At 37.6% G+C, this 24,572-nt stretch overlaps 1 protein-coding gene, 3 long non-coding RNA genes and 1 pseudogene across 6 annotated transcripts; 2 read left to right on the forward strand and 3 right to left on the reverse strand.

Annotated features, from left to right (window-relative positions):
• Nucleotides 1-419: 419 nt before the first annotated feature.
• LOC148733251 (uncharacterized) lies at nucleotides 420-14,319 on the reverse strand (annotated as a pseudogene). The gene is made up of 7 exons (XR_016000377.1): nucleotides 14,229-14,319; nucleotides 10,898-10,944; nucleotides 8,973-9,131; nucleotides 8,275-8,342; nucleotides 8,047-8,162; nucleotides 7,014-7,675; nucleotides 420-709 (listed from the first exon to the last, which is right to left on the reverse strand). The product of XR_016000377.1 is annotated as an uncharacterized LOC148733251 (transcript).
• Nucleotides 1,729-3,275, forward strand: LOC148733252 (uncharacterized). Its single transcript, XR_015999629.1, has 3 exons — nucleotides 1,729-2,021; nucleotides 2,125-2,184; nucleotides 2,769-3,275. It is a non-coding gene; the product is annotated as an uncharacterized LOC148733252 (long non-coding RNA).
• On the reverse strand, nucleotides 4,174-5,899 carry LOC148733253 (uncharacterized). Its single transcript, XR_015999630.1, has 2 exons — nucleotides 5,267-5,899; nucleotides 4,174-5,014 (listed from the first exon to the last, which is right to left on the reverse strand). It is a non-coding gene; the product is annotated as an uncharacterized LOC148733253 (long non-coding RNA).
• Nucleotides 14,320-17,584: 3,265 nt separating the features above from the next.
• Nucleotides 17,585-22,475, forward strand: LOC148733254 (uncharacterized). The gene is made up of 7 exons (XM_088755885.1): nucleotides 17,585-18,223; nucleotides 18,680-19,225; nucleotides 19,470-19,559; nucleotides 19,970-20,001; nucleotides 20,264-20,331; nucleotides 20,673-20,740; nucleotides 21,184-22,475. The coding sequence occupies exons 1-4, from the start codon at nucleotides 18,181-18,183 to the stop codon at nucleotides 19,984-19,986; spliced, it is 696 nt and encodes a 231-aa protein (XP_088612011.1). The 5' UTR covers nucleotides 17,585-18,180; the 3' UTR covers nucleotides 19,987-20,001; nucleotides 20,264-20,331; nucleotides 20,673-20,740; nucleotides 21,184-22,475.
• Nucleotides 18,591-24,533, reverse strand: LOC111319379 (uncharacterized). 2 transcript variants are annotated; one of them, XR_015999627.1, is made up of 5 exons: nucleotides 24,242-24,533; nucleotides 22,592-22,705; nucleotides 22,023-22,201; nucleotides 21,157-21,472; nucleotides 18,591-20,306 (listed from the first exon to the last, which is right to left on the reverse strand). It is a non-coding gene; the product is annotated as an uncharacterized LOC111319379 (long non-coding RNA). The 2 variants fall into 2 exon arrangements; XR_015999626.1 differs by having other exon boundaries at nucleotides 21,157-21,534.
• Nucleotides 24,534-24,572: the final 39 nt, after the last annotated feature.

The raw sequence follows: 24,572 nt of genomic DNA on the forward strand, positions 1-24,572 counted from the left end.
CTTCTTGGAACGGATAACTTCCGTTGACAAATATTAGTGCAAATCTTGCTGAAAATGGGCGTTGTTTATATGTTGCAGTTTTGATTATGCATCCCGAACCTAACAGACCCCCGTCAAATGATAGCAATTATTTACAACCTATGCGCTAATAACTGCGTCACGTATTTTCTCTTGTGCAGTTCAAAGGCAGTATATCTAGGTCAAATGCTGGCAAAATATCTACGGTGCAAAAGAGACTGTTAATAAACGGGCTTCTCTGCGAATTATCTACTGCGTTAATTGTTTTCCATCGGATACAAACCAAATGCTGTGTATCGAGGCTGGATGAATGACCAAAAACGCTATAAAAAGGGATTTTTGGTTTGTGTGCGAGTTGGAATCCCTATTCCCGGAGATGTACACAAGCAATCACTACTTCATTACTCGAGAACCTCTTTTTAATCAAGCTATACTCATTTGTCGCTAACATTTTTTGATCTGTGGTATGCACGTAGCACTACTTTGTCTCCCGCGATATACTTTTCGCACCTAAAAAGTTGGAAATAGGTAAGACAAAGAACATCCCTTTCTGTAGATGAATGTTCTCTTCAGGATCGCCCAAAATTACTGGTGCAGCATGACGAGCTTTGCTCAAGAAAAAAATTCTCAGCAGGCATCGTAAACTGATGCCGAGGTTTGGGGAAGAAGGCGTTGGGTGGATGTCATCACATTAATTACACCACAATGTAATTATCCAGATTAGCGCCCACGAATCCACGAGAGATACGCGATTGCGTGCGAGTTAACGCGGGGTCATCTGTTGGCGATGAAAATCAAAATCATGAAATGAAATGAAGTTTGCTGTGCGCGTAATGGTCATAAAATACTGCGTTTTCTCTGTTTCTGCCTGTTTCCTTATAACGACATTTTTAATCACGTAGTCTTTCAAAGATCCTTCCTTTTCACAGAAGAGGCAATACCGGCGAGGCGCCGTATTCGAAAAAGCCTCTCTTTCGATTATTTAGGTATAATTCTTTCGCTTGGTTTGCCATAAAACAGTAACAAAAGATATCGCAATTTTCATGTGCCGTACGACCTGAATAACAACCGTATCGAATTTCCAGTATTGCGTCACTTGGTGGATCGATCAGTGTTCACGCTTTGCGATCGTAGTACACGATGTTATTGTTTTGGTACAAAACCTGTGGCGGTCGCACGACTTGGCCTCGTATCCTGGTTAAATTCTTACCAATATTATAATGTTAAACCTCGACGAGATTTTTCATGTCGAAATGTCGAAAAGCATCATGTTTTCGATTTCGAAACCATTCGAAATGAAGTCATAGAGGCAGTCGGATTTTCGACGTGCGACTTTCCACCGGCTAACTTAACCACGCAGAGTCTTTGCAGGATTACAAGTGCCACACTTGACCCTTGCAAGCATTGGTATCTACTTTTAAAAGAGGTATGTGACGTTCCTTTGCGTAAATATTTCATATGCGATGTATTTAAGATATTTCCCGACGAAATCCAAAGTGTGGCGACGCGGGAACTTCAGCCGGCCAAATCATCGTTCGGAGTAGTGGGGTTAGCCAGGATTCCCGACCTCGTTCACGTTGTGTTCACGTTCGGTCTAATAGCTGGTCTATCTTCTTCGAGATAAAATAATACCCGACGAACTTATTAAATCTGCGGGATTTATGACTATCGTAAATCTGGTGAACTCCGCCACACTGGACTTTGAGCCCGAAGACGCGAAAAATTTATCTTTTGGCGCCAAACTCAGTCACGACTCCGAAGAGCTCGCTTCCTAATTTACCGAAAGATCAGCTAGAGTAAATTTCCTTGGAGTGGAACTGAAGAAGCTTCGAACACAGATTTCTCATCTCGAATCAGCATGGAGTCAATTTTACAGACCCCTTTTTTCCACCTCAATGTTCGTACCTTGTCGTGGTGAGGTGGCTTAAGTGCCTCAATGACCAATTGCAATACAATGCCTTTAAAGAATTCAGCTTCAGTTGGTGGGCTGTATTTTCTGCAAGGTAGAGGCCAGACTAACACGGACTTTGTCATTGTAGTTATTGTTATGATTATCATAATTATCATTATTATTAATGATTTTTTTATTGTTATCATTATCTTTAGGATTGTGATTGAATCATTTTCAAAATGAAATAGGCTGCTCAATGAGGATGGCATGCTAAGGCAAGTAGATTTTCATTTATTTACCCCCCCCCCCCCTCCCCCCAAGTAGAAATTCAAGTGTTTCTGATAGTTTTTCTCTTCAACAGATTGTTAGAATGCAGAAGATTTTCGAAGACACATTGTACAGAGGGCTTGTCCTAAGTAGCTGTTTTCTGATTCAAAACCACCTGCCTAGTTCTGTTTCTCTTTGGTAGTTAGTCTATGGACTGTTGTTATCTGATGGCAGAACTAACAGGTGGATCTGTTTCTCTTGGGTAGTCAGTCCATTATGGGCTGTTGTTATCTGATGGCAGAACCACCAATCTGTTCTGTTTCTCTTGGGTAGTCAGTCTATGGACTGTTGTTATCTGATGGCAGAACCAGTCCCTATTTTTTTCAGCTCTATGCAGTCAGTCTTTTATGGACAGTTATTTTTATCTGATGGCAGTTTTAGCTTGCTCTTTTTGTTTTGAAAAATATGTTGCTTATGCTGTTTGTCACGTATCATCTGTTATTAGTCAGAGGCACTTTGGTCAATCAATGCTATCATTGTCTTCATTATTATTATTGTTAATTCAGCTGCTACTCTTCTCTCTTTGCCACAGGGCCCACTACAGATAGCACTAGCTTAATGAAGTCCCAAAACCTTTCACAATGAGCCAACTCAAGAATTGCAGTCCTGAACAGTTTTTGGGGTTTTCCTGGCTTTTCTTGAAATTATTTTGTCTCAGTTTCAGTTACTTAGATACTCATTCAGCTAGACTAACAATAACACCATTTTGTTCATAGATAAACATTGAAATAATCATAATAGTAATATAAATGATAATAATAATAATGATTTGTTATTGTTACTGTTATCATTATCATTATCTTTATGATTGTGATCATCATTTTCAAATTGAAATTGGCTGCTCAGTGAGGATGGCATGCTAAGGCAAGTAGATTTTCATTTAATTCCTCCCCCCTCCCCCCAAATAGAAATTCAAGTGTTTTTGATAGTTTGTCTCTTCAATAGATTGTTAGAATGCAGAAGATTTTCTAAGACACATTGTACAGAGGTCTTAAATAGTTCTTTTCTGATTCAAAACCACCTGCCTGGTTCTGTTTCTCTTGGGTAGTTAGTCCATGGACTGTTATTATCTGATGGCAGAACTAACAGGTGGATCTGTTTCTCTTGGGTAGTCAGTCCATTATGGGCTGTTGTTATCTGATGGCAGAAGCACCAATCTGTTCTGTTTCTCTTGGGTGGTCAGTCTATGGACTGTTGTTATCTGATGGCAGAACCAGTCCCTATTTTTTTTCAGCTCTATGCTGTCAGTCTTTTATGGACAGTTATTTTTATCTGATGGCAGTTTTAGCTTGCTCTTTTTGTTTTGAAAAGTGTGTTGCTTATGCTGTTTGTCACGTATCATCTGTTATTAGTCATAGGGTGACTTTGGTCAATCAATGCTATCATTGTCCTTAGTATTATTATTATTATTATTAATTCAGCTGCTACTCATCTCTCTTTGACACAGGGCCCACCACAGACAGCACTAGCTGAGTGAAGTCCCAAAACCTTTCACAATGAGCCAACTCAAGAATTGCAGTCCTGAACAGTTTTTGGGGTTTTTCTGTCTTTTCTTAATTTGTTTTTGGCCCAGGTTCAATCACTTGCATACTCATTCAGCTAGACTAACAATAACACCATTTTGTTCATAGATAAACATTGAAATAGTCATAATAGTAATATAAATGATAATAATAATGATTAGATTAATGGAAATAATCATAGGAATTATAACCATCAGGATAATGAACATTATTTCTCTAACTATTGTAAATATTTTTATCATTGTTATTATTATTATTATCAGTATTATTGTCATCACTGTTATTATTATTATTATCATTATTATTGTTATCAATGTTATTATTATTTCCATCATGAATTATTAGAGATGCTTGGGAAAAAATGATCTATAGTTCCCTCCAACTCATTATTCTTTCAGTTAAGTGAATTAAGACTTGTGAACAGTTACTGCTTTATTCTGTCATTCCTGATGACCATAGAAATGGTGAAAGTCCACAGATATTATCCCTCAAGAGTCTCTCCAAGTGTTTTTTTTCCTCTGAATTTGGTTACAACAGAATGAAGGGCATCAGAGTATAGTGCGCCCAGCTAGACATGAATTGCATTAATATTACAGGGTCATTTTGCTGTATTCAGGGTTTAATCTTAGCCTTCTACAGACAAGTTTGTACCTCTAAATGCAAAACACATTTTAACGTTTTTTAAAACAAACTTACAAAAACTCCCAAGAAACAGCTACTAAATTGATGGAAACATGACGAACAAGTCAACTAGACTGTGTACTTCACATCATTGAAATCAAAGTATCACTTTAGGAACATAAAATCGCAAGGTCAGTTTCCTATTTTTAGTGCCTGAGAAAAAATCAGGCCACCAGATTACTTCAAACTCTCTGGTTGCTCGTCCCTCTCAATTTTCAACAACCATTTTAGTTTACTGGGTGAGAATCGTGCTTGATTTCTTGCCCCATGCTCTTTCCTTGGCCGCCTGTAAAGCTTGTTTAGAGTTTAACAGCTACTACTTGCAGCAACCTCCATATTCCTTCGATAGCTTTTCTTTAACTCTAATGGTACAGAACTTTGATGACTCAGACCAGAAATAACATCATTCACTCTACCATCCCTGTAATAAAAATCTTTGGATTTTTCTCTCCATACAGGGGGCCGCAAATGCATTTTTTCCCTCGCACGTTTATAAAAGCATTCGGCATGCCTGCCAACAAAGCTTGGATGTATGTTTCAGGAACTTAGTATCTTTCAACTCGACACCATTTGCCTGAAAACAAAATAATAATTACGAAAGTTAAGAGATTATTTACTTCTGGAGTGAAATGTACTAAATGATTTGCCCTTTCAAAAATAAACCTGAGTTATCAGGTTTTGTCAATCACAAAATTACACACCGAGTTATTAGTATTCCTTGAGGACCTTCCTATATTATCATAAATATCTAATACAAGCAGGTCTTTTAGCTAGGTAATCTATGTTAAAAATCGCGCTGTACAGCACTTAGAATTATTTTCCTCACTCATTATTTTTCTCGCACTGCAACTTCGCGTACTACGCAATTATTACTACGCAGTCATATCTGGTGTCCAATTGGGAGAAGAGCTTGTTATTATTTTTGTTTTAGGGCCTGATTACATGAGCCGGGCTGGCCCTGTTAGCCGGGCTGATTTCTTTTGTTTTGGTGTTCGCCAAAGCGTGAAAACAAAAGAAATCAGCGCGGCTAACCGGGCCAGCTCGGCTCATGTAATCAGGCCCTGAGAGGTGAATTGCGATTTCTTTTATGTCCCCTATTTCGTCGAAGAAAAGCTCGAACAAATACTGAAAGTAATGAGTAAGTCACTATGAACAACTAGTGCAAAGTGACAGCACTATCGAGCCAAACTGAGAACTGTTCTTTAATGATTTTTAACATGCACCACTAATTCTTACTATTTTTAATTTCTGCGTTTTAATAGACTTTGACATGTTCTTGAGAAGATATTAAATCGGTTAGCGCTGTTGTTCCCTTCTAAATTATTTTGGTGGAAGCGCCTCATAAGACACTGGTTTAACTAAAACTATGTTGGGCGACGTTGCATTTTGACTGCGCAACCCGCAATTAAATTTAATTTTAACAGCTATTCGAGTGTGTGAAGAACAGAAAAGAGGAAAATTACATACCATCGGCCTTTCGATGCACGGACGAATTAAAACTTTTTTCAATTCCACTTATCCATTGCTTGTAACTGATAGACCCCTTCCTTACTCTTGCGGGAGGCCGTACGATCTGTTGTCCATTGTCGAACTTGGCAAACTTAGCGCACTCTGCCTCGAGCGCAACAATGTGATGTTTCGATTTTCTATCTCACTAGCGCAGTTGTTGTGTTGAACATGGACGAATAATACATCGCAGCGTGTCTTGTAGATAGCTAGAGATGCCATGTTTAGGATAAGCGCTGAATATGAACGAGCTTTAAAGCCGCCACTGAAAAAGCACAATCGACCGTTTTTCATTGTAAGGATCAGGTCTTTCACACAGCTGTCAGAATTAAAGAGAGGAAGAACGTCGATCTCGCTCACCTAAGTAGCGAAGTACACCACGAGCGGCGACGATGATCAAACACCTGGAAGATCACCGTGGTGTACCTCTACTCTTTGGTATCATAGCCAATAGCGAGCCGTTTCGACTTGTCACTAAGTTTTACGGTTTATAAAACAAAGGCCCCGCTCTACACAAAGCCTTAAAGAATGAAACACTAGAAAAGCTTACTTAGCTTGGAATTATAAAAATTTCCTTTCTTAAAAATCGAAGATTTTCATGGTTTCCGTAAGTTCGAATTTTTCCAAATTTCCTCTTTTGCATGTTATGCTGTTTTGCATTTTCTTCAACGTATAATTTAGTTCAGCGTCGATCATTTATCATCCTTAGAAGAAAATATTCTGATCTTCACGTTTAACTATAAAATTGCTTTGGCTTACATTGTGCGCTTAAAAGGAGCGTTAAAGTAAACATGAGTTGATTCCACGCGAGGGTTTTACCTGAAAGAATGCCTGCACACGAGTGACACCGACATTACCGCGTGTCCCTTTCTGGAAAACATTCGTGTTATGACAAGAAAGGTCAGCTTAAGGGTTTTGGGTTACCCAAACTATGCAATTTTGACGCCGAAAAGTGCCAAAAAGTAATTACAGAAACTTCATCCGCAACACCTTGAACGTGCTGTGGGCGCGAACTGAGATCTTCTCTTACAGTTAATAATTGCCAGGCGGAACTCAGATCCGGCTTAGCCTAATTTGCATAAATTTTTTTGGTGGGCAAAGCTCGTCATGCAGTTAAAACCCTCTTCAATTTTATGGCCATGAAGCGTCACACGATTTTCGCCTACAATACCAACAGAGAGAATCTCGCCATCAACATCATAAACCACTCCATTACCTTCCTTTGCTGCTACTTGCCCACTGCTATTTGTCACTGTGTTCACATCAGTCACTTGGGTACACCCAGCTCCACTTGACTGACATGCATTGCCACCTGAGGCACCACCCTCACCAGCCACCTGACCACGACGCGCGTCACCTGCCTGACTCCCATTGCCAATTGCTGCACCTCCCACTCCAGCCACTTGCCCACACCCAGTACCGACATTCACACCAGCCATCTGCCCATGAACCGCACCACCTGCCTGACTCTCCTTACCAATTGCTGCACCTTCCACCCTAGCCATTTGCCCATGCCCTGCGCTATATGCCTGACTCCCATTGCCAATTGCTGCACCTCCCACACCAGCCATTTGTCCACACCCAGCACCAACACCCACACTGTTTAACTGCCCATGTCCCAAACCACCTGCCTGACACCCATCTAGTCCCCAGTCTGATCTGCTGGATTCTCTGTGGTACCATCCCCACCTTCTGGTGCGATACCAGTACAAATTACGGACATTGTATCATTTCCAAAACTGAGAGTAACTGATGGATCGTCAGGGTCATCATCCATGGTATCATCACTGCCATGAACGTCTACACAGAAAAATAACGTTTAAAGTATAAGTAATTATACAAAAAAATCTAAACTAAATTCAATTAGTGCATTTTGTCCATCTCAACGTGATAATTTGTTACCTTTTCTGTGTTGGTCAGCATTGTAAGGGACAATACTATAAAAAATTGCAAGACACTCCTATACCTCCTTTAGAAAATCAGTTGAATATGACATGACATGTATAACTCGCGACCCCAGATCTCAAGGACTTTTCTTATTACTGGGATCTATCATTATCAATATCATTTTTTTTTATCATTATTGCTATTTCTACTTACCTTTGGCAAATTGTTTGAAGAGCTTTGTGGTTACTCGATCATATTTTGATGCATTGCTTTTATCCGACCCCACAAATTTTAGCCCAGCACCAGGTGTGTCATAAGTATGTACAGATGTACTAAGGGCGAAGGAAGGGCTAACGCTCGAAACGTCAGCTTTTGTAATCGTTACGGTGGCCAATTTACCATTTCAACTTTGTTGATATATCCAAAGTATTATGTACAGATGCACCTGTACCATGTTTATTGAAGTACAAGACAACATCCCAACTATGATGTTGATATAAAACATTTGCCTGAAAAACAAACAACATGAAATATTCTCATTAGCATTTCTGAAGATATATCACATTGCAGCAAATAAAATAAGGTCATAGGAAGTAGAATAGAGAGTTACAAGCCAGGAATTTACACTTGAGGTGCTTTTTAATGCTCTATCATTTTCATTTTCATCATCACCATTACCATATTTTTTATTATTTTTATGTTGTTGTTGTTGCGGCTATTATTATTATTATTATTATTATTATTACTATTATTATCATAATTATTATTATTATTAAATGTTCATCATTGTTGTCATCATTGCTACTATCAGGGCTCAAAATATATGAATGCTAGTCAGCCAAATCTAAAATCACCAACAAACAAGTACTGCAGCAACATTTGTCACGTCAATATGTATATAGGGATTTAAATATAAAACCTTTCATTAATTCTGAAATTCATTTAATGAGGAAAAAAATGAGCCAATGTTAACTTTGAGCAGAAGCCAAAATGAAAATACATGCAACTGTCGCTTGTTTGTGTGTGGAAAAATTATAATATAGCAACTATCTGCTGGCTAGTGGACTTATTTGAACTCTGACTGTTATCATTATGATAATGATTGTTATCATTTATTAAATGCAGTATTTATTTATTACCTGATACTCCAACAGCTTCCTTTGTTGGGTGACATGTGTTTTAATTTTTTGTGCCAGTTTTTCCCAGTCAAATGGTTTGATTTGGAATGCTGCCCCTCATCCTTCAATCTTGCAACTTTTGGATGCATTGTAATTCATGCCACCACACATGCTACATTTCTGTAATAGAATAATAAAATAACAAAAATTTCTATTTTCACATTACTGCTTTAAATCAAGTACAGGTGTACTACAAAACTAATTTTCTGTTCATGTGGCACTGAATCCTGCTATCTTGCTGCTCTAAGTCCAGAGTGCAAATGTGATCAGTAAATGTTGATAGAATGTTATAATTAAGTACAGTTAAAGATAGTTAAAGGTAAGTTTAAAACAGATCAATTAATAATTGATCTGCTCTAATATTATTTGGCAGAGAAAAATACATTTGAGGGATTCAATTGCAATATTTTTGGCCTAATAACAGACACTGTAGCCATAATGAATAATGAAGGTTTGTGAAAGTTATAGAAAAAATGGTTTCTCAGAAAACATTAAAAAAAGTTTTTTTAAAAAAACTTTAAACACATTATCATTATTAACAAGACTGTGCTCTTGCAGCGCCCAGTGGCCCCTGGCGCCTTACTTTTGCTCTTGGGTGACTCAGAAATTTTAGATTTTTCATACAAAGCATATGCTGGGCACCCGGGATTATACAGTTTCAGAACACTGGGTTCCATTCAATTTTCCTTAGAGCACAGCCTTGATTACTATCATTATCATGTTACTGGGTGAGTTTTAACTGAATGAAAAGATAATTTTTATTTCTTTTTATTTTTATTTAAATTTAATTGCTGCTAACACAAAATACATACAAACACAAAATTGCATGGTAAAAAACAGCTGTGCAATTGCTCTTTTTAGGAATTAACATACAGTGTAATGAAAAGATAAGTGATACAATTAAAAAGCATGTTTCTTAAAATAAAAACCTAAAGTGAAAATTATATACTATTAATTACATTATATTTGGCTCATATACGACACAACATTGTCATTCACAATAGTCTAAAAAATATTTCAAAAATATTGCTTTTAGTTATGGAAAGGTTTCTCTTTCTAACAGGAATTTAACATATAATCAGATTGCCCTTACCCTAGTTGTGACCATTTTAGTCTCCCTACAGGAAGACTATAATTTTGCAGTTATAGCAAATAAACTATAGATAATTTAAAATAAATTTAGTATTTATTTGTGATCACAGGTGTAGCCTTTAAACACTCCACTCATAGGAACAAAGAGTGTGAGTGTGTGAGTGATTGTGATCACAGGTGATTAATAAATAGTTACATTCAGCAAATACAAATTTTCACTTGGGCAACTTTAACTACATTTATTTAAGTTATAGTTGACAATTTTGGCCTCTTATTAAGAAAGAAAAATTAACTTACTATAGAAGGTTTGGTAATTAAGTGATGGTAACTTTGTCTGAGAAAATGTTACAGGGGTCAAGGAAAAGTGTGTTGTTCATTTAACAGGTGTCTGTATTAGGAAGGCAAATGTACATAAATGTTGTAGTTTTCGCCATGAAAAACAAAATAGTTGAACATGTATCAAAACTGTCTTGTATCAAGGGCGGGGTTCTGCTGAAAAGGTGATTTGATATGATTATCTTAAAATATCCAAATTTAATATTTAACTATCATTTACATTTCCACAGTATTCAAAATCTCTAAAGACCCCTTAATTACGTTATGAAGAGGGGGAGGGGAGGGGAGGGGGAGTTAAACAGTTCTCACTCAAAAACAACATACTTCCTTGAAATGTAAATTATTTTTTTAATAATCTATAAAACAAACAGAAATGAAAGCATTTAATCTAAATAACCATTTAAGCATTTAATCTGAATAACCTAAATAACCTTTAAATGTAAGCTAGATATTCATACCTTGAATGGTCTTTTAGTTGGCCTGAAAACCTCTTCAGAATTTAAATCTGAAATTAAAGAAAATTATGTGCATGTGATGTTCCTAATCATTTTCAAAAAAAGTTCCTTGGCATCTTATGATATTGGTATATTAATTACTTGAAATGGTACCTGTAAAAGCACTCTATACAGTACAGGGAGCTTAAACCAGATTGGGCCTAAATGCAAAATCTGAAGTTAAAAACCCAACTAATGATTGCAATTTCCTGTTGCATGTTGTCAATAATAATTATGGCAACAGCTAACAAACCTTGAAAAACAGAAAGAAGCAAAATAGATCAAAAACTACCAGTCACAACTGAGAGATGTGACCTTTTGACCTGGTTGAAGTGAAGCTTTGTTTCCAGAGAGGTCTGCTAGCTAAGATGATTGTCAGCAGTGAAAAATGTAACCATTGTTTGAGGTCTGAACTTCAGAGCATGCAAAATATGTTATTGAAAACTGCAATATAAAGTGTAGCACAGAACCCCTGTGTAATTTAAAGAGTTCCTCAAATTGCCTATATTCCAGATGGCCATGCAGACTGCAAACCAAAAAAAACTTCCATGAAGGAGGCATTGAAGGAATATTTCCTGGCACAACACAACATCTCAGATGGAGGTGACCTGCAAATCACTAGCATTATATCTAGGAGATAAGGAGTTGTGAGCAGTATTACTACGCCACTTCAAGCCACCAAAACTGAGATTAATAGCTCATTTAATAGCTCATGAAATTTGGCCTGACCACAGAGCTCTATACCAACCCATTATATCAAAGATTACTAAAGTTTCTGACCACATTTCAGACAATGAAAACAATGTAATATGAACCCTAGCATATTTGTTGTAACCATTACCCAGCTAGTAAATAGAATAGAAATAACACAAAAACATTACCATGTCATTGCAGGGATTTAATTTGGCCTTGTCTACACTAATTGAGTTTTAATTGACGCATTTCTGCCTGACATTGTCCACACTAGTAGTGATACTTTTTTGTAGGTTAAAATTAAATCAGGCATATTGGTTACTTTACGTTTTGGTTACATTATTGGTTACTTTATGTCACGTGGTGCAAAATCACAGGACAGTTATCATGCAATAACCCCTGTCTGTGTTGATATTTGTCCTCCGATTTTTTCCACAAAAAAGAAACATAGTCAACACAAGAGTTTCAACTTTTCTGTTCTCCTATTTACATGGAAGGAAACCAAACTGGTTTTTTTTTTGTTTTCGTCATCATCCATCAGATCACCACTGGCTTTTCCACTGTGTTTACGCACAGTTTAATTGTGATGTGAAAATTAATGGGAGGGTTATAAAGTAAATAAACCCCACTCTGGCTTGCTGGTATGTCAGCTGATAATGTTCTTGGCTGAGAGATTGCCCTCAAAATTTCATATTTGCCCTCGAAGCTTTGCTTCTCAGCCACGGACATTATCAGCTGACATACCAGCAGCCCGAAGGGGTTTATTTACTACATACAATGTATACCCCATTCGATTTTATAACCATCGCCCAATTTTATAGACAAGACAAAACAAATGGACAAAGTCACATTTTCAGGTCCAACTTTTTAATAAAATCTGTGTATCTTTTTAAACAGTGTTAAAAAGATACACCTTCTCGGCCAACTGTTCATTCTTTGTAATTTGAATATATCGACAAAGTTGAAATGGTAAATTGTCCACCGTTACGGTTACAAAAGTTGATGTTTCGAGCGTTGGCCCTTCATTGGAGCGAATAGAGGAACTGTGGGTTGTGTGTGCTTTTAAAGGCAGAAAAAGGAGCCACGTGATTGGTGGGAACATGGCAACGAGAAAAATTTATTCGTGTTTTTCTCGTTGCCATGTTCCCACCAATCATGTACTAGCTGCTTTTTCTGCCTTTCAAATTATTTCGTTACTCCCACCGATGCAGCCCTAAACAGTTTCTTTAGAAACTATCAGCCTTTATTCATGTTCATTCTTTGGACAATCTTTCAGCCTCGGGCATTAGCCTCCAATATACCAGCCTCCTGATGGGGTTTATTTACTAATTATAATTTTTAATATGCAAATCAGGTAATTTTGAAATATATGAGAATGGCAGTCCCTTTATTATAACATTACACGTAAGTACAAAATTTAATGGCTTTGCCATTTTCCAAGTTAAAAATGACGTCCAGAGTATTGAAAATATCTGGTTATATCAACTATGTTGAAATTGTAAATTGGCCACTGTAATGAGTAAAAAAGCTGACGTTTCGAGCGTTGGCCCTTTGTCAGAGTGAATGACGAAGGGCTAACAATAGAAACGTCAGCTTTTTTACTTGTTACAGTGGCCAATTTACGATTTCAACTTAGTTGATATAACCAAATTACCTTGTTACCCCCACTAACGCAGCACCACAGTTTCTTTTGAAACTTTCAGCCTTTATTGAAAATATTGGCAAACATAACCCTATCACTCATGCATCAGGGTGGAGGATGATGGAAATTACATTGATGGAGACAATATATTAGCTCATGGCCTTTTATTTAATTAACTTTAAACCCCTTGCTATCAGTTGCAGGTGAAACTGTGCGAACTCAAATTGACAGCTTTCCCAAGTGTGTAATTATTAGCGTACGAATGATGCCGAAGTATCAGCCGCGCTTAAGAGGAGATGGTATTCTATACATTTAAAGTATAATTTCAGAGCTGAACAAAAAGTTTCCAGCAATCTGATTGGTTGAGCGGTTCCTTATATGACGCTATATAAACCGCTCCGCGCGGTTTAAAGAAAATGTTAAACTAAACTGTTAATAAATGTTACTAGAATGTTATGATTTTAGAAATTTCTCTGTTGTTCAGCTCTGAAATTATACTAAAACAATTATTCGCCTCAGGTTCGGTGAATATTGTTGAATAATCCCCTCGACTTCGTCTCGGGGATTATTCCACGATATTCACCTCGCCTTCGGCGAATAATTGTTAAATAGAAAACATATGGACTACTGATCAAACAAAAATATGTTCAAAGAATACAAAAGCCATAACGTTGACAACCTCAGTGTAATTTTTGCGGCGACTATTTTGGCGACCCCAGTCGAGAGGAAACCGGCAGATGAAACCGTCGACTGCAAGTCAAGCACTTGAGAATTTCATGTATTTCTCTAGCATTACCAGGGCACTCTCAACTTACGTTTTGTCGAGAAAGCTGAATGTTAATTGCACGATTGGAATGCTTGAAAAATATTTGTATCATTCGCAATCGCGTACTCATGAATATTCACAAGCATCTTATGTCTGAATAATTCATAAATTATACTAAAACAATGTTTACTTACCTTCCACAACAGCGGACGCCATGAATCAAACTAATAGCCCGAAAAAAGCGAGGAAAGCGAAACACGAGTGACCTGGAGCGTTTTCACCCACGTGACCAAATTTCCTTATCGTCATGGTAACCGACTTCATCCTCCATGTTGGTGTTCCATGATAATCAGCTCTGAGTATTGTGACAGGAAACATTTGGAGCACATTTTACGGTTTTGAGAAGACAATCGTGTAATATTCATATTTTCGTTATCACAGTCCTTTGCCTTGTCATTAGCTGTGGAAACAAATCAGGGAAGAAGTGGTCTAACGTCGAAAAAGTAATGTTTTGTCGTGTCCCACGTGTTCAGTATAGTCAAGGAGAGTACACAGAAGAACTTACTTCTGAGCGAAGAAGAATGTGGATCTGTGCGATAAGTAGAGATGACTTAACTGATGATATTTAAGAACGCGATAGGGTCTGCAGCCTGCACTTCGTTTCATAAGAAGCTGCGAAAGATTGGGATCGATTCAACGTAGACTGGGTCCCTACCCTCCATCTTAAGCATTCAAGTATGCAGGTCCATTGCATCGGGCAACTATCTTATTTTCACTATAATAAAGTGGGTATTCTTTCTCTCCAAAAATTTTTTAACTGTAGATGTACCTTAAGCAGTCTAAAATTTAGGAAACATTTTCAATCCACCAGATTTTAAAGACTGATATAAATGGTTTCTCAATTTAGGGACATCAAATTGCATTGTTTCAGGGTGTATACCATAAGCAAGGCATTTAATAATTATATATTTGTATTGCACAAATTAACATGTGGATATGATCAAATGCGCATCACAACACTTTTCAGGGGACTTTGGCTGGACTGCATCAGCAGTTTACAAACAATCGAAGGAAACTTATTTTGAAGATGCCCCCTTCCCCCCAATTCCCAGTAAACAGGCCTGACCACGTCACAGTAATTCATGATTGGGTTCTTTAACGTCCCCTGCCTAACCAAATCAACTAATTAATAGATGCAGGAGACGGGACCTACGGTTTATTCGTCCTTATCTGAGAAGACTAGAACGTCCATCCATTTCTTGATATTATAGAAAGGTAGCGCATTCTCCTCAGTTATTTTAAGACCTTGAGTGTTGGTCCGGCCGGGGCTCGAACCATCGACCTCAACCTCCCGCACAACAGTCCAGCGCTCTAACCAATTGAGCTAACCGGGAGGCAGTAAAGGCATGTAGCAAAGGTGGCAGCAAATACTCCACAGTCACTGCTATTTGTCTGTTGTTGCACAGGGACAACTTGAAATGCTAGTAAAATTTGTACGTCCAACAAGATTGAGTACCTGCTCTTGTACTTCATTTAGAATGATGTTATGATACAAACTGTCATACAGGTTGACAGTGCCATCTTTACACCCTACTGAGCTTACACATACCCAGTGTGCGTTGCCAGTATGCAGAATCTGAATGAATTCCCCAATAACCTGATTAAGTTTCTAAAGGGGCCTAAAGTTGGTCTCTGAAAGCCCTCCACATCTGGATTAATGTTTCTTAGACAAACATGTACTTCATGGATAATATCACAGTCAAGCCAACCATTGGGTGATGAAATCAATTGGTAATGCCCATCATCCAGCTTTGCAAGTGATGCTGACTTTTCTGAAGAGTATTTTGAAATACCAGTTATCACAACACTATCATCAGATGCATTGAAAGTGTCACTAACAACCTTTGTTCAGTTTTTCCTCCTGATTTACACACCATACATTCCCAAGTTGTCATCACATTGTTCAGCACCTGCTTGAAGTATAAGCAGGGCAAATGAAAAAACTTTCTACCTTGACAAAATGGGTTGTGGGATTTCAGCAGTTTATCTGAACAGTGGGTTCTGTTTGCATGTGCAGATAAAATATAATTTGAGAGCTTCGTCCAAAATATCTCTTGTCTGTTTGCATTTTGATTCATTTTTGGCTGCTGGTGTTTTTAGACACAGGTGACAAAACCACTTGTTAGGTACTTTTGTAATTTTCAAACAAGATAAATGAAAAGTAGAGATGGGACTTGCTTGGTTTGTGCATGTTACCACAGGCCCTCTAGCTGCCAGTCTGCAAAAACAAGCAAAAACAATTGGGATAAGGGGATGAATGAGACAAACTTCACTTTTGAATATACCACCTTCCAAAATTTCTGGTAGCACGCATTATCTCCAGAAGTGATTAAGTTTGGAAACAACAGAGTGCTAGTGTCTGACATAAGGCAAAATTCTTTCACAGAAGAGATCAATTTGCTCACGAAAACCACAAACAACAAAGTCACAATAAAGCTTTTCAGCAGTAAATATTTACTGTTGGATTTGGTAAAAGTAGGCATGAGTTGTATTTGTTAATATGCTGCTCCAAGTCTATATCCTTTAAGCAATAGGGGCTTTTGACCTCCCCACATCCATTCCCACAGCAATCACACCTACACAGAACGTCAGGTGTGGCATGTAACCATGGATATTGTTTATTGATAAACGTGCCACATTTCGTTACCTGAAAGTTGATGTGCTTTTCCTTCATGATCTTTTCATAAGTTTCAATAGCAACACTTTCATGTTTACAACCATGTTCTGTAGACTTCTATACGCCTTAAAATAGTCTTTACTGTAATAACTCGTGTCAGTCACCAAAAACAACAATAAATCCATCGATTCGACCAGAGGCAGGCACTCTGGATCGTATTTTTTGTCTGAGAACAAGAGAGGATCGATTCCAACACAAGAAATCTTCTCTAAATAACGTTTTTTCACGTGGGGATCGAGCGTGTTCGCATAATCTGAGAGAGGATATCCCGCCATGTTGAAAAATGTGGAACACCTACATGGCGACTCAACTTTCCCGCGAAATTTGTGACGTCATGTGCAAACGCTCTTTAGGGCACCCCCCACGACAGCACCGAAGAAATCGAAATCACCCGGGAAAATCATCTCTCAATCTGGTACCCAGGGTTCACTGGCCTCACGGTCATTTCGATGTTGAATGATCATACTTCATTTTGACACATTTGAGAAGTTATGATAATCCTTCATTCCGGAAGGAGATCGTGTTGATATAGCGTCACCCCTTTTGAAGATCACAACGATGGTTCGAATGGATCGGTGGTTTCGAATTCTTCAACAGCTGAAAATGGATGGTCAGGATTCACACTGCAGGACACAGTTTTTGATTCAGGCTAACTTGTAGATTGCGTCGAAGTACAAAATTATGAAGAACTTCCTTCACACGTTTATGAAAACGTAGAAGATCCGAACAGTAATGAAATAATTCCAGATATAGGTTCAGTTGGCGATCGATAATGGCGGGGCAGCTGATCCAAGTAAGCTAAACACATTTAAAGAAAACAGTGACCCACTTGTTTATTAAAAGCTTGAGCTGTTTTCATGTTAGATTTGCAAAGCAAGTAAATTGATGTACAGATAGAATATTGGTTGTGTGAATTTTTTTCTGGACCCTACAGTTGTAATCAGTATTTGTTCTTGTTGAAGGACACAAGGTTAAATACCACAATAAAGAGGATTTTTAAAGACATGGTTGAGAAGACCCCTTTTGCAAACTATTTCATGTCACTCATTCAGTATGCTATTTTCCATAGAGATCTTAGTAGGTTTGCACAATTAATTGTTTAAAAGTTTGGTAGTTTGGACACTCAATTTTTGGTCAGCATTTAATCAAATAAATTATTGTCTCCTAGTAGGGGAAATTCAAATATCATGACATATGATGACAATTTAAAAGATGGGCAGGTCCTCGATTTCTAACTCACTCTGTTTGATCACCTACATATATGTTAAATATATGTCAATTTCCTCAGATACTTTGCAGATATTTGAAAGAAGTCCCCACATATCTGTGAAATATCTGCAAACATAATTGCAGTTATGCTGCAGATATGAATAAAACCATTACAGACATTGTGCAGTACTGTAACAGATATGAGACAGATAGTTGCAGATACTTTACATATCTGTCCATTCGGTAAGGGATTCCTCTTCTTTAGTTGTTAACTTGTGTCAATCCAAATGTGTCATTCAAAATGAAATCACATGGGAACCAGTGGTTCAATGGTGTTGCTGTCTCCCTGAAGTGGCTGCTAGCCCTCATTAAACAACACGGTGGAAATCCCCCCTCCTGAAGAACGCATACGGCAGGAAATCCACAGTTTAGCCATTGGGTTAGGAAAAGGTGAAAAAAAAAACAATTTTTTAATAAGTTCTCAAATGGCAGAACCATTACTAGAGGTGCTGGCGGGGTGGCAGTCGTTCCCAAGAGCTGTATCGTTTTGAAATGGAGGTCATTTCAACCCTTTACATTGGAATCTTTTTGTGAAGGTACATGAAACAGACTTTATATCAGGTTTAATTTTCATGCAAAATATTACAAAATGATCAAAACTATTAAATGCCATGTGACATTTTTCAATTAATCTTTAAGCATTTGGAATAGCAACAAGCACTGCATCAGCACCACTGCCAGTGAGCCAATCTCTACCACCAACAGCTGCAGTGGTTACAAATCCATCTTCCCCAGTTGCAGTGGACGAGACTCTACATCCACCACCCCTGGCTGCACAACCTCCACTCTCGCCACCCACAGCAGCAATCACTCTGGCTCCAAACCCACCATGCCAGGCTGTGCCAGCACCAACTGAAACTGAACCTGCTGCACGTACTTTACTGGCCCCTACTCTGCATCCCCTGCAATCACAAACATCACCATCCTCTGTCACACTTACCACCTTGACTCCAAACAAGGCATCCCTGGATGTTCCAGCAGTATTTTCACCTCAGCCTGCTGCAAGTTCCTCACTGGCCCAAGCACCAACCTCACCAGCACCAACTACATCTCAACTTGATGCATTTACCTTGCTGGCCTCTACTCCCCTGTCCCATGCTTCACTAGCGTCAACTGCAGCAAAAGGAAATGCAACAGAACTACCTGATCAAAAAGGGCCAAATGACAGTGGTATTAGTTTAGATGGTACGTGGAGTAATAATCAATGTATACTATACCAATTTCATTTAAGTGAAAAAAAAAGGCAAATGTGACAACACATGCATTGTCTAATTGTACCCTGAGGGTACACATATACAATTCACACCTCTTTTATGCAGATAATGAAAGTAAGACAATATTTAAAAATAGTTTTGCAAGCCTGTAACCAGTAATAGACCAGAACTTAGAAAGCATCACTTTAACTTAGCAAATGTTCACTTTTTCACAGTGGAATTAGGAGCCATAGAAGACAATAACATAGAAAACACAGTGTGTGGAGGCTTGAATAGCAAATTGTCAAACCCTGCCAAAATACCAGGTATTGAATGTCATTTCTGCTTTAAAATTATATTAACCTCAGACAGGTTGTTCAAAGCTGAGTTAGGAATTAACCCATGGTTGGTGTGAAATCTGATCTCAGATCTGAAAGCTTCACAAGAAATTTAGTATCATTCTTAATTTTTGTCTTGAATATAGTTATAATGCTCTAAAAGGAATAGAGAAAATTAATTCGAAAAGACTTTTGCACAAAGGAATAAAGAAATGCGGATTAAAATTTAACCTTGGATTTGTGCTAATCAGCCTTTGAAAACCTGGGCCCAGATAGTTTTTAAAAATCATGCAGAACCCACTTTACACAATAAATATATTAAATTTATGATGTGACAAGATGTAACTGTGTTGAAACTTAATTGTTGAAACAACCATTTTGTTTCTTATTTCTTACAGGAAGTGGGTACAAATAGTGTGTCTGCAAGCAGGTGAGTACATGAAGGAAGCAGAACAGAAGGCCAGTCTTTTCATAACACTGCAGATAAGATGTTCATTTTACAATGCATGGGAATATATTAAAACTGTGCTCTTTCTGGCACATTCCTAAAAAGTTTACATTTGAGTGCTCAAGACATCAATAAAAAGGGTAGTTTAATATTCAAGTAAAACTAAAATTGCAATTCTATACTATTAATGCTATTCAGAAACCAGGTAAAAAAATTATTGGAGAAATCCTTTAACTGTTTCCAGGAAAGATCACAAAATGAAGAGACAACATGGTGGTGTGTGAGAACTGAAAACGAAAGAAAAATGAAAAGGTAAATATAACTTCTGTAAGACTGCAAAATGCATTAATACATTAAAAACATCACATAGCAGGCATCTGATCCTAATGTTAAGCTCTCTAGAAAAGTGAAGGTTGCTTTTGTATATAACTAATTTTGGGTAAAGTCATTCCAAAACCCATAAATGACAATCCTTGATCACAATAAATTTTGTTTCCACACAATGGGGAGTGGAATTCATAGTTAAATCAGGCAAGGTCATAATATGCAGATACTAAGCAAATTAAGTGCAGCTACTTAGAAACGTGAGCAGTAATGATAAGAATCATTGCCACCAAAACTATTTGATTTTTCGGTGCACCCTTTCCCAACAGTGTCCAGGAAACAGGTTCTTCCACTTGCAGTGTCTAAAGTTGACAAGAGTCCCAAAAGACGACCCATGGTGAGTGTAGTGGAAGGGGATAAGAGAGATGAATTTCTCTCAAGATTACACTTTAAACCCCTAAATATCCACATACCAATTCACCAAAATGATATCTAAATTACCACAGAACAAGTAGATTAAAGCATTCTTTTCTCTTGGATGATTACTTCATTCATCCACACAACCTTTTCTCTTAACTATCTATTGATAATCGATGTTTGTCATGTTTGAGAATGAAGGGAAACTGGGAAATTAGCAATAGAGTAATTTGGTTCCTTCATTAGCTTTCATTGCCTCATCTTTACACAGCTTTCTTATTAAACTTGTTATCAACAGACATGGTTTAAGGAAAAAGCAAAATGTAATGAGCTTTGCATAATATAGAACTGAATTTACAAGTTGAATCACATATTATTACAGAACAAACAAATTACAATTTTCTTTGGCACTGCCCCTTTCAGGGAACCATGCAGGTCCAGGCCAAAACTTGGTAAGGTGTTACTCAGCCATAGTGTTGACATTTGGCAACTCCTCCTTCAGCTGGCCTGGATTGTAATTTGTCCTGCACTCATGGTGGATCTCTATGGTTCTTGAGGTGCAAACTATCTATGAGTTTGTTTATTCCAGACCACATTTTGTCAAATGGTGGTGGTAGTGGCAATGGTTTGGGAGCAGCTTTCATGCCATCAACATGACACATGTTGTCATATATGTCAAGTATATATCACCCCAAGAAGATGGTGATAAGGCCTTCAAAACAATTAAGAGCCAATTAATTATGATCAAAAAATGCTTGTGATGGACTCTCTGACCTGTTGGCATGAAATAAATATATAACCCTTCATAAGAAAACATTAAATAATATTGATACCTCCACTTTAACTTAAGGGAAAGTAGCATAGACAACAAAACTCTCATGACTCAATAATCATAGGCATGGCTAAACCTACACTGAGGTCCAATGTTATGTGTTTAACTGGAAGTACAGGTAAGAGAAATGTACACCTGAGTTAAAGTACATAAAATGCAAACTCTGCTTGACTGGTTCTAAGATGAATCAAATCAACTCTACTAAGTCAAAGCAGTAGCAACATATTTTTAATGTGATACTGTTTGTGTCTATTTGAAACTCTATCTTTAACTTGACAATCGATCTGCACCCACAAAAGGTGATGTTATTATTAAAAAGATAACTGTCCAGGGAAACATGACTCAGCTCATACATATATATGTATGCGGAAATTGCAACATTTCAAAACAGCTATATATAGTGAAAGAAGATTAACCAAGGTTCACATACCGGAAAAGGAGATTCCATTTGTCAATAAATCCATTGCCTTGAACAATAAAAAATGTCCACAGGACCATTTCTGCAGGCATTTTTTCCCCCAGTTTCTTTATTGCAAGATGTCGGTGCTTCCTCTGCACAGTCAGCTAGTAATGTAGCTGAGTTAGCTTGAGATAAAATGTCTTCATTTCCTGTAGTGTGGGCAAGAAAAAATTTTAGGAGAGTTTTTTTCCCTTGGGCACTTCAAATGTAAAAATAAAAGCTAATGAAATGGTATGGTAGCATATCATAATAAGGCAAATCTATTAAACCAATCTAAAAATCATTAGGCAGCCCTAGCTACAATGTGGAATATGTTTTACATCACCAGGCTCAGTGTAAAGTCAAAGATAACAGGAGTCGTGCACTTATAAAAAGTCACACTAAAAAGAAAATTGTTTCAATTAAAGCAACATTGCTTTCAAACTTGTTATGGGTGATACCTTTAAAATTTCAGGAACATTTAAGCTGTCCAAGAAGTTAAATATGCACCCTTGGAAATGAAAAGGCAAGCTCATGGAGGGCCTAGGGGATAGGTTTACCTTGGGATAACACTGCTGATTGACCTACAGGTGTACTTGCAGTATCCAAAATGGAGTCTGCCACAGATTCTACCTTTTGAGTTTCATCAGTGGTTAGGGTGATATTTTTGACAACTGAGAAAGTAAAGAATACGAATAAGTATATGAATATGTGAGTGCTTGCATTTTAACTGGAAAGAATTAGTGATAAAAAGCACTGTCCAGAAATGAAATTGCATAGAGCAATTACCAGACATGAGAGTGAAATAACCGTAGCTACTAAGAGTTGGAATCACCTGAAACCACCTGAAACCATCTGAAACCACCGATGAAACCACCAATGAAACCACCGATGAAACCACCTGAAACAATCTGAAACCCCCAAGGAACCATCTGAAATTACCTGAAAATATCTCGAAACAATTTAAAACAACATGAAAGCACCTAAAAAATTACGGGTAACATGAGAAAATAAGTGTTAACAATCGAGTTTATCCACAGGGAGCCCGGCTTACGGATATCATATATAATGCCCTAAAGTACAGAATAGGCACCACAAACTGGGCTTTAGGCTTTTTTTTCTCAAAATCTCAACTATCTAGTCAATTTACTTAGGCAGTGGAAGTTAAAGCCACCATTCATCAGCTATATTCTGTCATTTGCAGTAAAATACTTTGCAAAAAATCCACATATATTTCACTTTTGCAAAAACAAAGTCAGTGAAATTCTAAGTCACGCTATAAATTCGTCTCTGATTAAAAAGTGACACAATGTTCGAGATTTCCTTTGGAAGTTTGAAAATCTTCAGGCCTTCCTGGGCTTTTTCATATATAATTTGCATGATCCCGTTGAAAAAACTTCACGTCTTTCTTTCGATTTAAAACAGTTTCTTCTTTGCATTCGCGATCGCATGTTGTTATTGTCACGCAAGTGCTTTGTCAAGAAATGAATTCGCATATTCCCGTGCAACTCCCAGCCATTCGTAGAGCTAATTGAGTGTGTTTTTAACAAGAACAATCGAATGTTCCTTGAAGACCTGTTTGTGGTGCCTATTCTGTACTGTAGGGCATTATATACGATATCCGTAAGCCGGGCTCCCTGTGGATAAACTCGATTGTTAACACTTATTTTCTCATGTTACCCGTAATTTTTTAGGTGCTCTCATGTTGTTTTAAATTGTTTCGAGATATTTTCAGGTAATTTCAGATGGTTTCCTTGAGGGTTTCAGATGGTTCCAGATGGTTTCAGGTGGTTTCATCGGTGGTTTCAGGTGGTTTCATCGGTGGTTTCAGGTGGTTTCAGATGGTTTCAGGTGATTCCAACTTTTAGTACCTACGGTGAAATAACATGTACTGACCAATATCAACATGACCCTCTGCATAAGAAGATTGCTCACACAAATACTTTGGGACATCTTCAACTTGAGTCACCAATTATTTCATCTGATACCTCTTCTATCAGTTAGCAAGTGCAATTCTTTGCACTGTCTGGCAACCCAGATATCAAAAAGGTAACATGTCTGATCTTTTATCCAAAACTATTTTGGATTTTCATTTGGTATAGCAGGAAAAGATGAAAATGGTGGCACAAGAAAATTAAGGAACATCTATTCATCCTTCACAAAACATGAAGAAATGAATCCTAAACATCCGAATGTAAATCAGCACTTACCTTCAACAGCACTAATGTTTCCTTTAAAACACCACAATGTTTTAAAAAGCCTCTAATATCAGTAGGAGTACTTGGATACCTGGAGGAAAGAAAATCTAAATGTTCCTGGCAAAATGCAATTCCATGGACAGGGGCAGCAGTGCAGAACCGGTTGTTCAAAACATGGATAACTTCTTATCCGCTGAATAAATCGCTATCCAGCGGATAAATTTTATCCATGGCGTCATATCGGTTGTTGAAAGCATGGATAGCGCTATCCACTCGCTATCCAGCGGATAAATTTATCCATGGTTAGGTAGGTAGTATAAATTTTATCCACCGGATAAACACA

This window comes from Stylophora pistillata, chromosome 4, assembly GCF_964205215.1.
Source record: "Stylophora pistillata chromosome 4, jaStyPist1.2, whole genome shotgun sequence".
Classification (NCBI taxonomy): Eukaryota; Metazoa; Cnidaria; class Anthozoa; order Scleractinia; family Pocilloporidae; genus Stylophora; species Stylophora pistillata.

Coding starts and splice junctions, on each gene's coding strand:
- LOC148733254 (XM_088755885.1), top strand. CDS start 18,181: ATGAGACAGATAGTTGCAGATACTTTACATATCTGTCCATTCG. Junction 18,224..18,679: donor TTTACATATCTGTCCATTCG/GTAAGGGATTCC, acceptor TTAATCTTTAAG/CATTTGGAATAGCAACAAGC. Junction 19,226..19,469: donor CAGTGGTATTAGTTTAGATG/GTACGTGGAGTA, acceptor ACTTTTTCACAG/TGGAATTAGGAGCCATAGAA.